This window comes from Fukomys damarensis, unplaced genomic scaffold, assembly GCF_012274545.1.
Source record: "Fukomys damarensis isolate Sample0158 unplaced genomic scaffold, DMR_v1.0_HiC HiC_scaffold_36, whole genome shotgun sequence".
Lineage (NCBI taxonomy): Eukaryota > Metazoa > Chordata > Mammalia > Rodentia > Bathyergidae > Fukomys > Fukomys damarensis.
The window spans coordinates 17,083,304-17,097,051 of record NW_022900948.1 but is presented as its reverse complement, the minus strand read 5'-3'; the positions used below and the strand labels follow the sequence as shown (position 1 = coordinate 17,097,051).

The 13,748-nt window shown below is 48.5% G+C and overlaps 1 protein-coding gene across 9 annotated transcripts in view; it reads left to right on the top strand.

Moving 5' to 3' along the window:
* Nucleotides 1-100: 100 nt before the first annotated feature.
* The window catches only part of Anks6 (ankyrin repeat and sterile alpha motif domain containing 6), a 51,495-nt gene continuing 37,847 nt past the window's right edge, over nucleotides 101-13,748 (top strand). For 8 of the 9 annotated variants that reach the window (XR_004515387.1, XR_004515386.1, XR_778427.3 and 5 more), the window contains exons 1-3: nucleotides 7,017-9,448; nucleotides 12,565-12,609; nucleotides 13,217-13,421. Coding sequence is in view for 6 of the 9 variants with exons in the window: in XM_010614384.3 (XP_010612686.1) it covers nucleotides 8,875-9,448; nucleotides 12,565-12,609; nucleotides 13,217-13,421 (824 nt within the window). In the remaining 3 variants the exon portion in view is untranslated. Of the gene's footprint in view, nucleotides 1,523-7,016; nucleotides 9,449-12,564; nucleotides 12,610-13,216; nucleotides 13,422-13,748 lie in introns of those variants that run through there. The other variant, XM_033759012.1, reaches the window with a different exon arrangement.

The following is a 13,748-nucleotide window of genomic DNA, read 5'->3' as shown; positions in this document are numbered from 1 at the left end:
GTCGGGGCGCGGGCCTGGGCGCGGGACCTACGAGCCGCCCCCGCGGACGCTGGGAGGGAAAGAGTCAAGGACTCCTTAGAGAGGGAATGGCGAACTTTGAGCGGTTTTTGGCAAACTTTATACTAGAAGTGGGAGTTCTTTTTAGTTAACATAAAATCAATCTTAGAAACTTTGGCCTTTCAAAACAGTCTGCTGACTGTGCATGGAATCTTAAGAGACCCAGAGTCTCGGAGGTGTCCATTCATTCTTGCTTACCACACGGGTTCTCAAAGAACGTGCTTACCCATCCTGGCTTGGCCTTACGGATAATGCTGAACCCAGTGAAGTGCCCACCCAGGCAGCACGCAAACTGGTGGGTACGCTGGACAAAGGAACAGACTTGACCACTAAGATTTGGGCACTTCTGGGGGCAGCTGACTCAGTTGTAGGAGGCGGGAGGGGGGAAGGTTTTGGTAGAAACAATGTGTATATCTACGTGGAAACCTCAGAGTACGTCCGAATTTACCAGGCCAGAAAAAATGGAAGGTGGGAACGGTATGATGGGAGGCCCCTGTGAAGATGATAGCAAGTGGTAGGAGAGCTGAAAGGATGTTATGACAGGAAAGGGTCCGGAAGAACTGGGAGAAGACAGATAGAGATGGCACGGCTGAAATAGGCTCACAAACTTAAGGACACTGAGAAGTCATAGAAGGTTCTAAACAGAGTGGATGGTAGAACTAGCTTTGTGCTTTGGAAAGATCACATTCACCGCACGGAATTTGGTAGTGGTAGGTGCGAAGCAGAAAGGCTGGTTGAGAGGGGATTGCAGCAGTCCAGATAAGAAGTGATGGTGGCCTGGACCAGAATGAAGACTGGAGGGAGAGCAGAGGACAGGTGTTTGAGATATACTCGGGAGGTGGATCGTGATGAGACCTGAGAGAGAGGAAAACAGTAAAGGTGGCCTCTAGATTTCTGGCTGATAGCAGCACATGCACTGGCCTAGAGAACACAGGAGAAGGGGCAGGGTTGAGAATGAGCCTAGTCTTCAAGCACACATCATACCCGGGTCTTTTGATGAGGTTCCGAGGAAAAGAGAGTCCATCAGGGAGCCAGGTATAGGAGTCTGGAGCCTGAGGAAACAGGAGATTAGTGGCATATTAACAACTGGAACTTGGGTAAGAGGCAATATCTTAGGTGTATGTGACATGTAAGAAGGACACCTAGTAAAGGTAGCTGACTATCAGCCCTTGCTGGAGGACAGTTGCCATAAATTTGGTAGCTTTATTAAATCAGCAGCCATGCTTGTAACATACAGCTTTGCCATTCTAGTCGTCTCTGCCTTCCTTACGTTCTGTGATCCCTACCTTCCTCACATCTGATCTGTGTGAGCCCAGTGGTTGGGTGTTGGCTGTGGCCACAGGGGTGACTGGACTGCTTCTCTTGCATCCTCCGGCAGGCTAGCCTGGGCTTGTTCATGTGTCAGCAGTGGGGTCCCTAAGATCGGACACAAGCTGATCATGTCTGCCACATCTTCTTGGGCCAAGTAAGTTATAAGACCATCTTAGGTTCATGGAATGGGATAAAGACTGTACCACTTGATGGGGGGAAGTTGTAAAGTGCCTGGATCCAGGGAAGGAAAAACTGCTATTACTTTTGCATTTTACTACATTAATATTTATGGAGCACCTATATGCGAGCCCTATTCCAAGAGCATCGCACAGGGTAACTCATTTAACCTTCACAACAGCTGCACAGGGTGGGTACTATTGCCACCACTTTACAAAAGAGGAAACTGAGACAGGCCAGGAAGCTTGCCTCATGCCACACAGCTTCAAGTGGAAGACCCAGGATTTGAACCTAGATGGCCCAAATCCAAAACCTATACACTGGTACCATTCTACTGGGTAGAATCAAGAGCAGTGATGGCGAACCATTTGGAGCTTTCAATGACACAAACAGCCTGTTGTGGCACTTGGGCCGTAGGTTTGGCAGCCCTGACCTAGAAAAATACTAGGATTTAAAGACAGGATAGCAGAAGTTGTAGCTGAGGATTTAAAAAGGGTTTCAGGTAGGTTCACCAGTGTCCCTACACAGAGAGAAGGAGAAGGCGAGGACTGATTTAGCAGTGGCAGGAGAGCGCTGAGAGGCCGCAGGACGGTAGTGGTGGGAGACAGGGACACTTGCCCCTCCCCAGACAGAAAGTGGGTTTGGCTTTCTGTCACTGGGTTTGGCTCTGGAGTGAAGGAAGATTCTTCCTCAGGATCTAAAGAAGGTTTTTAGGATGGGAGCAATCTGAGCACTCTTACTAGGTATTGGGTGCAATCATGGATGAGTAGCCCGGGTGTTCAGGTAAGGGGCGGGAATTCTCAAGGCCAAGTTCAACTTGTTCTTTATAGAAAAACTGTGTTTGGAATTCTGGTCTTTTTCTAAAGGATTATTTAATTTCGACTGGATAATATATTCATAAGATTCAAACATAAGACTGCGCACACATACATTAAGTGGTGAACCACAAAGTCGCTCACTGCTGTCTGTTGCTCACTTAGACCCACCATTCATCCCTCAAATTCTCAGGGGACCTTCCAGCATTTCTTTGTACTGGGATTCTGCCACCCTGGTACTATTGGCATTCTAATGGGGGTCATCCTTGATCTGTCCTCAGTAGATGCCAGTGGCCTGTCGCGGTAATCAGAGGATCTCCAGACATTGCCACATGTCCCCTGGGGCATCATACCTCCTTTTGAGAGCCACTGCTTTATACCTCACAAGCAGATCAGATCGTTGACTTTCTCTTAACCCCCTTCTTACATATGCTTCTGTCTTGCTTTTTTCACTTAATGTACTTAGTCAACTTTTTCATATCAGTACATAAGCCCCCTCATTTTTGGTAGCCTCAGATATTTTCCTTTGTAATAATTTATTTAGCTCCCGTTGATGACTGTTTAAGTTGTTGCTTCCAGTCTCTGGCTGTTTCATTCGTGCTGCAGTGAATAATCTGACGTGTGTCATTTCACAGGTGAGTAGGCATTGTGAGGAAGTTCCCTGGGGAATGCAAGCAGGCCCTCAAAATTTGTAATTTTGATGAATACTGCCAAATTGCTTCCTCACATTATGTTCAATTACTACAAATACGGTTTAAAACTATACAAATTTAGTATCTTATAGTTCTATGGTCTCACTGGGATAAACTGAGGTGTGGAAGGCAGTATTTTTCCTAGTGGCAAATCGTCCTTTCCCGTCCCAGGTTCTTGAGGCTGCCTGGTTCTATGGCTCCAGGTCCCTTAGGTCACTGGAGTTAGCAGCCATCGCGTCACTCTCGCCTCTGCCTCGTCTTCACATCCTGCTCTGAGCTGCCTGCTTCCTTCTTCCATATCTAGAAGAGCCTTGTGAAGATGCTGGGCCCGTGGGGTAAACAAGGCTGCTCTCTTAAATCAGCTGATTAGAGCCCTTCATTCTGCTACAGCCTCAACATCTCCTTTGCTTTATAAGAGGCTGCTCTCCTCCTCTTAAATCAGCTGATTAGAGCCCTTCATTCTGCTACAGCCTCAACATCTCCTTTGCTTTATAGCTTGGCGTGTTTACAGGTTCTGGGGATTAGGGACATGAACATCTTTGGGGGGTCAGTGGTCTGCCAACCACAACAGTTGGACCATTTTATCCTCCTAGCACTGATGCATATGAGTACCTGTCTTTCTGTAGCTTCACCAACAGAGAATGTGATCAAACTTTTGGATTTCTCCCATCTGATGGGTTAAAAAGAAAAAACAAAACACAGTTTTGCTGAGATTTGCATTTGTTGTAAAGTCAGTGGAGGACAGCATCTTTCCCTGGGTATGGACCCTTTTGTATTTCTAACAGGTATGGAAACACAAAGCTCTTTAAGCATAGCCTTCTTGTTGTGATCCCAAAATATTTTATTTCTTGGGTTTCTTTTCCAAGAGTTACATTTAGGTATTTTTTGTTTGTTGTTGTTTTTCTTTTTTTTTTTTCCTTTCTTTTTTGTACCAGGGATCAAACTCGGTTCCTTGCACATGTGAGGCAGAACCACTGAGCTAAATCCATGGCCCTTTTTTAGTGTTTTGAGAGAAGTTCTCACTATTGGTTCAGGCTGGACTTGAACTCACTGTGTAGCCCAGGCTGGCCTCGAACTCCAGGCCTGAGTGCTGGGATTGATTACAGGCGCTAAGCAGTTGGCATACTCTATCTAAAGACTGTGTATTTCCTGCCCAGAGCACTTCTCGGGCTGTCACCCTTTTAAGTTTTCCATCTTTCTCAGCGGCACCATCCAGTCCTCAGGCTTTAAAGCCCCAGGTTTCTCCCCTAGAACCTTTTTCCTGCCTCTGCCATAGCCCTTGTCCACACCCTGCTTTCCATCCCCTCTGCCTCTGTCCCATGCTCCTCCCTCCTGGTATGTTCTCTCTTCTCCGTCCCCTAAGAGCTTTCACATCCTTCTCAAGTGATTGTCTGGCTGTGCCTCTCTGGGATGGGTCCCTAGCCAGAGCCCTCAGCATGGTGTTCGAGGTTCTCATGTTCAGCTCTTTCCCCTCATCCTCTCGTCTCCTGTCCCGTTTCCTAAACTCAGGCCAAGGTGATTTCATCTAGGCCTTTTCTGTGTCTCCTTGCATCTTATAAAAAGCTAACACGGAGCATTTACTATATGCCAAGAATATTGTCTCCACTTCACAAGAGTGTCCGAGATTTAGATTATAAAATTGTACAGGTCGCGCAGACGTGGGGTCCTGCTGCAGAGCCCTCATCTTAATTCCATACAGGGACGTTTCTTCTTCTTTTCCTGCAGCAGACTCCTCCCCCCAACTTGGCATCTCACTGGAAGCCTGCCCTGCTGTGCCCCTGTTCTCTGGCCTCTGTATCAAGGAGGCCTTGGTAGCCGTGTCTGCCACACCCCTTCGAGCTGGCTGCCTTCCTCAGTGGTCCCCAAACCTGGCCACACCTGAGAGTCACTGGGATGCTTTCCCAATTTGAGACTCCCGGGTTCCCTTTCCAGAGATTGTGACTGAGACAGCCTGGCCCCAGGATGGGGCAGTAGCTCCCCAGTGACTGTGGCATCATAGGTCTGGGAGCTACTGATACGCACCTTTCTTTGAGCTCCATGTGGCAAGCCGCAGGGATAATAACTGATGAGGTTTGCACCTGCAGCATTGCTTCGCTTCAGTGTCTCCAAAACCCCTGATCCCCATATTTGCTGTTCTGCAAGACACTCTGCATGGCTTGACTCATTCATGTCTGTTCATCTTGATGGGACAGGAGATGCAGGAGTAACTTAAACTTTGACTGGTTAACTAATTATCATTTTTAGACTGTAAAATTTGGTATTGAAAAAGAAGCTGGGAGCTGTGGCCCAACTGTCCTGTCTTTGTCACTTCCAGATGAGAGACTTGGGACTAAAGATATTCCGCTTCATTACTTGATTTACCTTGCAGGTTCTGTTTTGGGAGTAGTAGTGTGATGTAACTCTCACCTACTCCTATGAGATTCCCATTCTGTTCCTAGAGTGTCCCACCCTGTGAGACAATTAGAATTCATTCTTGCCCACTCACTGTGCCTAGACAGGGCCTGGGCCCTTTCAAGTTTATTATCCTTAACAGCTGTCCATACTCGGGGGCCTTCTGCCTGGCTGAGTGGTGTGCAAGATTTCTGCTGCTCAGTCCATGGAGAAGCTCAGGGTGGAGGAACAAAAGGTAGGGCGACTTGCTGGAATGATGTAGTCTGTTTGTCCCTCAGGTTATGGTGGTGGGTGCATGGACACTTTGTGGTCTTGTGTTCTTCCTTGAGTCTAGATGTGCTGCAAAATCCTTCTCAGATGATGTGCTGGCAGCTACCACTTTCAGCCCAGTGGACATCTGTTTGTCCACAGCTCATCACCAGATCAGGCCAGGCTGTCAGAGGCTCTGTGCCTGGGCTTGGAGACTTTGGTCTCTTGTGCAAATTTTAGTATCAGAAATGGTTTCATGAATGCTTTTTCCTCTTCATAAAATTATAGGTAATCATCATCGAGCACTTTGTGTCAAGTACTGTGCTTTAAATGAATTAGCTCATTCAGTCCTCATAGAACTTTGGAAGTAGGTACTGTTATTATCCCCCCTGGGGCACAGAGAGGTTAGAAAACTTGCTCACGGCTGTGCAGTGAGAAAGTGGCAGAGTCAGATTCACGTCCTTGCAGCTGTGCTCTGAGCTGTGGTTCCAGTAACTGATCATTTCTGTCTTGTGCTTGGTGGCAAGAAAGTTAACCACCAAATTTGCCAGCAGTTTCTGTCCATGGTACAATGTGGTACAGTGTTCATTCTGGCTCTGACTTCACCCTTGGCCTCTTTGTCTTCTTCTGCTTCCCTTTGTTCTCCTGCCAGCCAGGGCGGTAGATCTGGACGCTCAACCCAATACTCAGAGTGGTGGACACGTGTGCCAGCGCTTCAAACACAGGTGCTAATTGCTGAAATTAATTGGTAATCTTAGCACCTGCTCAGAAAGCCCCTGGCATCCGCATCTCCAATAATTACCTATTAGGAACTTAGCATCCCAAAATTGTCTCAGCCTCTCTTGAATCCTTTTGTATTTTCAGTCTCATTGAATATTCTCTGGAGCTACCTGAGAGTTCAGAAAACACTCCAAATTTCAGTGTTTCTGCTTGAATTCAGCCCTTTTCTTCCTCTGTAAAAAATGGGTAGATGGGAAGAGTTGAGATTTGAAGTTTTAGAGTCCATTGTGTCACTTTCGAGTTGAGATTAACCAGCTTCCACTCTAATGTGTGATTTCTTCATTGGTGGAATGGGTGGAAAAGAGTTTTTCTCAGGATTTACTAAGATCAAATGAAATACAAATCAGCACCTATGTAATCTGCTAGTGATCATATTAGATTTTATCTTATGCTTGAAAATGAACAGTGTAGCTGGGTGTGGTGGTGCACACCTGTAATCCCAGCACTCGGGAGGCTGAGGCAGGAGGATCGCTGTGAGTTCAAGACCAGCCTGGGCTACATAGTGAGTTCCAGGTCAGACTCAACTACATAGTGAGACCCTGTCTCAAAATAACAAAACAAACAAACAAAAAAAGAAAATGAACAGTGTAATTATTTACAGTGGTTCTTTAGTTATTTCTACTGCCTGGACCCCCCCCCCATCATTCCATTTATGCATTCATTTACCCACTCCTTTGTCAGAGGTACTGAGTTCTAATAATCCTACATTAAGGGCCGAGGAAGCAAGAATGTGTGGAACCCAGCTTTGTCCTTGGAGAGCGCACAGGCACATGGGGGAGACGGTTCTAGAAGGAGGACTCAGATACCCATGGAGAGTGAGGCTACAGAACTGTGGGCGCTCAGAAGAGGGGCACCTGACCTGGCCTGTTGGGGTTTGGTCTGGATCTATACAGAGCAGATGAGCTTGAGCTGAATCCTGAGCAAAACAGAATGGGTGCTCCCCACACAGATGGGAGGGGGGCAAGATGGCAGGAAAGGGAAGGGAGGTTAGTAACAGGTAAGTACAAGGAGCAGAGGAAGGGTGTGGTGTGGAATCAGCAGGAAATGAGGTCAGCAAAGTAGGAAGGCTCTTTGGACAGTGGAAAGCTGGAGGGTGACTCTCGGATGGAAGTTTGTTGGGCTACATGGAAGACTGGGGACAGGCGACTCTAGGGTCAGAGGCTTCTGCATTTGAGTGTATTACAGGTGACTTGTTCCCTCTGTGCTCTGGGAGAAGAAACCCAGGCTCCTGCTCTCCTCCCTCCCTCCCAGGCTGAGCTGACCCTGCACTGTTAAGGTTCACTTCCTAGAAGGTATTTGTAAGTAAGTGCAGCAGGCGCTCAGGACAGAGTGCAACCCTGGCCCTGCCTCCAGAGGGAGGGGGGAAGCCTGGGGCTAATGAGCACACACCCTCCCAGAAAGGAGCAGGGAGTCCACCTGGAAAGTGGCCTCACGGATGCAGATGTGACAAGGCATTGTGACCTCCGAGCCTGGCTTAGAGGGTCCCTCTGACATCCTTACTGGTTGGTCCAGGGCCTCTTGCAGCTCTGACTCACTCTGAGACCACTAGAATGCACAGAACACAGCTTTCTTGCTCACTGGTGTTAAACGAGCAGAGATTTTGCCAGGCTGTTTTCCTCTTCCTGGTGTTAGGGAGTTGGTGGCATAAATTTGTCTTCCCAGTGTCACAAACACAGCTCCAGCTAAGGCGTCTCTGAGCTAAGTCTGGCTCAGGCCAGTCTAAGCAGCCTGCAGTAAACATTGCTGCCAGCAGGTGGCAGCAGGCTTCTGTGTGAGGTATCTGCTCCCCTTTGCTGAGCACAGCCAGGCCACACCTCTTGGTGTGTGGAGGGAACTTTGGGAGCTGGGGAGGGTAGAAATGAATCAGACATGAGCCTTGCCCATGGGCAAATCAGGGGACAGAATGAGACAGATGCCCAGACCATGAAGCAGGATAAAATGAACTCTGAGGTGGGGGGGCAGAGTAGTGCAGGGGGAAAACGTGAGCAGCAGAATTCACACAGACCCAGATTCTGACCCAAATGCTGCCCTTTTCCAGCTGGTTGACCCTGGCACACTGCAGGATTTAAAATGTATAACAATCATCATAGCTAATGTAGATATGCAGCTTTCTTTGGTCAAGCACTGTTCTAGGAGATAGATAGACAGATAGATGGATTTATTCACGTAAACCTCAGCCTTTGAAGTAGATACAGTTACAGTCCCATTTTACAAGATCAGGAAAGGAAGGCACAGAGAAGCTGAAGTTCTCTCCAGGGTCACACAGCTAGTGCTGGATTCCAAACTGGGCAGGGCAGTTCCTCACCTGGTGATGGTGCATCTCTGGAGCTAGTGTAGTAGCTGACACCCAAATAAGGCCTTTTATGCCGTGCAGCTTCTATGCTTTTAGTAGTTGCTGACAAATGAGAATCGCATGTGCTGTTCCAGTAGGTGCTGCACATTTACTGTCACTAATTCCCCATCTTCCTGCCAGATTTGGGCACGCGAGTGTGGCACATCTCCTCCTGGACCACGGGGCTGACGTCAATGCCCAGAACCGGCTGGGGGCCAGTGTGCTCACTGTGGCCTCTCGGGGTGGCCACCTGGGTGTGGTAGAGCTGCTCCTGGAAGCTGGTGCCTTTGTGGACCATCACAGCCCCTCTGGGGAGCAGCCAGGGCCGGGAGGCGGCAGGGATGAACTACTGGACATCACAGCCCTGATGGCCGCTGTCCAGCATGGGCACGAGGCTGTGGTGCGGCTGTTGCTGGAGTGGGGTGCTGACCCCAACCATGTGGCCCAGACCGTGGGCTGGAGCCCACTGATGCTGGCGGCGCTGGCTGGGAGGCTCAGCGTGGCCCAGCAGCTGGTGGAGAGAGGAGCCAACCCTGACCACCTGAGTGTGCTGGAGAAGACAGCCTTCGAGGTGGCCCTGGACCGCAGGCACAGGGACCTGGCTGACCACCTGAACCCACTGACCACCGTCAGGCCCAGAACAGGTCAGGCTGCACCCCCACCCCCACAGCCTCACAGAGGTCTCCATATTATATTGAAATAGCTCCACCTGCTGACTTGAGCTTGAGCTTGTTGTGCTTAAGGATTCACACAGGGATGCCTGGGACCGGCAGGTTAGGGCCCCTAAAGTAGATCTGGGGAAGAGCTGGGAAATCTCCTAGCAAGGCCCTCCTCCCTCACCAGCTAGTTCTGAGATCCTTCCAAAGCCAAGGTCAGCGAACTTTTTTGTAGAGGTCCATATAATAAATACTTTAGGCTTTATGGGCCATACAGTCAGTCTCTGTTAAAACTACTCAATTTTGTTAGAGTGGAAGTAGCCTTACATGCTATACAAATGAGTAGCTGTGGCTCTGTGCCCGTAAACTAGTTACAGAGACAGGCAGCAGGGCAGGTTTTATTGGCTGTAGCTTGCCCTAAAGCAGTGTCCCTAACCTTGTCTGCCAGCAAAGACCAAGTCGTACAAAGTTAGTGAAAATTAGCCCCCTTTTTAGATCTGTTTTTTTCAAACACTCATTAGTTTCTTTTTTCTTTTTCCATCTTTCTGACATTTAAAGGGCTGTTTAAGCCAAACTTAATGTACTGACCACAGGATATGTTGCATTTTGGTCTCTGTTTTACCATGTGCAGTGAGTGCGACCCTCAGAGAGCCACACACAGCCTGGTCCCCAGCAGCATGGAGGTGAGAGCTGGCCTTCTCTCCTGAGCACCTCAGTTTAGGCCCTTCTCCCACTCTGTAGCTGGGTGGCTTGGGACATGTTAATTGTCCCTCTACAACTTACACACTTGTCTTTCATAAAATAGGCATAGTAAGTGCATTTCCCTTGAATAGTAAGATGATGCTCATTAAGTGTTTATCCCAGTACCTGGCACATGGGCAGAACCTAATAAGTGGAAACTACTATACTATATTTCTATCGCTCATACCTTCTTTTAGTTATTTTAAAAATATTTTTTGAGTGCTTACTGTGTACCAGGCACCATTCAAGGTTCCTGCAATATGGCAGTGAATAAGTGAGACCCAAATCCCTGTGAGACCTGGCCTCTATGGAGGAGGACAGCCAATAAACATGTTAAGTAAATTATGTAGAATAAAAGAATCCATGAGGTTAAAAGGAACGCATGAGGGCAAGGGCAAGGCTTAGCTGTGGCAGAGCTGGGGTGACTCAGGCTGGCTTTTGAAATAGGGCAGTGGGTGGCCACCTTGAGAAGCTGATTTTCAGAGGCCTTGTAGGAGCCCCAGATGTGCATCAGCTGTCTGTGCTCTCAGGAAGAGCCCCAGGTCCAAGAACAGCTAGGGCAAAGCTGTGTTATCAATAATGACGAAGATGATTAAATAGGAATTAGAATCCATAGCTCTCTGTGAGATGTCAAGACGTTTACTCCTTCCAAAGCCTTGTCGGTCTATGGTCTGTCCCCAGCATTAGCAGCAGGACAGGGTACCCTCTCAGGTGTCACTGTTGTTTGGACGGCCCTATTCCCAGCATAGTTGTGATGTGCAGGTAGGAACAAGCTTCCTTTCCTTGGGATGGGGCAGGGCCCCTAGAGCTGCTGTTACGTAGACAGAAGCATGCGGCCCAGAGCGAGGAAGGGAGCAGCCAGGGTCAGTGGGCATCGGCGCACAGCTGCCCCAGCTCCCAGGGTCAGGCTGCACTGTCAGGAATGCATGCCTCCCAGCGCTAGGACCAAGCGCCATTCTCTCTGTCAGTGTCTGGGCATGGGAAGGCCCAGCCCATAGCAAACTGTACTCATAAATACTTAAAGGCACATGCTATATTTTAAAGAACTGAGATGCAGCATAATTTCTTGGTAGTATTTCAAAGGCAAATTTAAAACTTGGTATTGGAGTCAAGTCCATACTCACCTTTAAGAATCCTGGTTTAAGCTGGGCATAATCTGAGCTACTTAAAAGGCTGAGGCAGGAGGATTGCAAGTTCAGTTCAAGCCCAGGCTTTGAGATTCAGTGTCATAACATTTTTTAAAAAGAACTGGGATGTAGCTCAGTGGCAAAGTGCTTGCCTAGCATGCATGAAGCCCTGGGTTCAATTCCTACTACTGAAAGAAAAAAAAAAAAAAAAAGAATCCTGGAGTTAAATTGTTAAATAGCCTGGTGGCTAATAAACATACCAATCATCTCTGAACAGAGCTTCAATGTTTCTGAACCATTTTCCCACCTACATTATCAGCTGATCCCTACAGCAACCTGGTGACTGAAGACTGTCCCATGTTATTTATGCTTATTACTAGTTCAGCTAGAAACGTGCACCCACACTCACAGGTGCTGGCTACAGACTCAGTTCTCCACACACCGGGCTGAGGCTTCTTCCCAGCTGCCTGAGAGGACTCATCTCCATTCCAGTCAGCCGGAGTCACATGAGTCCTCTTGCAGCTGCTCTTCCCTGGGACCCAGAAAGGGTGCAGGAGTCTCATCTGCAGCCTGCGCAGTCAGACCAGCCATGAGGCTACCAGCAGGAACCCAGCTGGGCATGAGCCTGAGGGAGGGACGAGCGTGGGAGGTCCCCTGGGGCAGGCAGAGGTTCCAGGCCAGCCAAGAGGACATCCAGGTGGGCAGCCCCGACTGCTGTGAGGCAGCTGTGTGTGTGGCTCTGAGCAGGGTCGTGTACACATTGCTTCAGACTTGGGAAGCAAGGTAGAATGAACATTGGCTCTTCTGGTGGTTTTGGCCGGGACTGACCATTGAGTCAGCTACTCAGTGTCCCAGGGTCCTCTGCTGTGGAGTATGGTTGAACATTTAGTTCTTAGAAGAAAACAGTTATTGTTTCTTTCTAAAATTCTTGCAGGAATCTAGATTTTCCCAAGACCACATTTTTAATAAGAAAGGACATCCCAAAGTTCAGAATGCCTGAAAACAATTGCTTCATTAGTGTGAGATCCGAGCAGTGGACTGTCTCTGAAGTGTTTTCAGAACTCTGTGGTAATAACACTTCCAGAAGGCTGTGAGATTGGTCTGTGTGGGTCTCTAGTTAGATTGTTTCTGAGAAGTGTATCCTTTTAAAAGCTAGGCTGTGTTTTACACCCTTGTGACTTTGCTGTTACAGTAAACCTTTCTGCGGCTAACTTTCAAAAATCTTTATTTATCCAGATGAGGAGAAAAGGCGACCTGATATTTTCCATGCATTGAAAATGGGTAAGCACTTTAGAAGATCTTTTTGGGTCTAAGGACACAGGGCCACATTCTACCTATCTAATATTAGTCGTCCTTCTCAAGCCCACTGGAGTATTTGAGAAACACAGAGTTTGTTGTTTCCTGACTCACCAGTCTCACCAGGGAGGCCTAGCTCACGGAGGCCCTCTGTCTGTCATGGGAGTCAGCCCACAGGTTCCAGATGGCCTCCCAGCCCCGCCACCCTGCCAGCCAGTTGCTGAGCTGTACTTTTTTGTCTCTACCTCTGAAACTCCTTCCTGCACTCCCACCCACTCTGGTCTCTGTATGACAGAGGCTGTTTAGCCTAAGATTTCCTCTCGTGATATAGACCCCACCTTCAGGAAGCCCACCCTGGTTCTCACCCCCAGCAAGACCTAACCTCCCCTTCTGCATGCCTGTCATCTTTCCAAGACTCTGGAGGCACTTCTTTCAATGCTTGGGCATGTCTTCATGTCCCATAGACAGGAAGTTGAGAGTAGAGGCCCACTGTAGAGACACAATCAGCAAATATCTGTTCATGAACCAGTGGAGCAAAGGAGCCTGTGAATCCGGGACCGTGGATCAGTGGGACTCCTGCTTGTGTGTGCAGGAAATTTCCAGCTGGTCAAAGAGATCACCGATGAAGACCCCAACCATGTGAACCTAATCAATGGGGACGGCGCAACACCACTGATGCTAGCAGCTGTCACGGGACAGCTGCCGCTGGTGCAGCTGCTGGTACAGAGGCATGCCGACATCGACAAGCAGGACAGCGTGCATGGCTGGACGGCCCTCATGCAGGCCACCTACCACGGGTCAGTGACAGCTGCACTCCCTCTGTGACCAGGTTCAGTAGACGCCCTGGCCTGGGTCAGCATTCACAGTGAGGTTTTGTGATCTCGAGGTACCACATAGAACCCCAGGGCTGCAAAGACATCAAGGCATGCAAAAAAGGTGGCTGCAGCTCAGGCCTGCTTCAAGCCTTTCCTACCCAGTTTTCCCATTAACCAGGACAATTTCATAGGGGCTGGGAAACATCATGCAGCAGGAAGCTTTTAGGCAGGAGGAAATTTCTGTCATTGGTTTCAGCTGAACAGAGTGTTTGGTACATTTGGCATTTTCACTTTTTTTTTTTTTTTTTT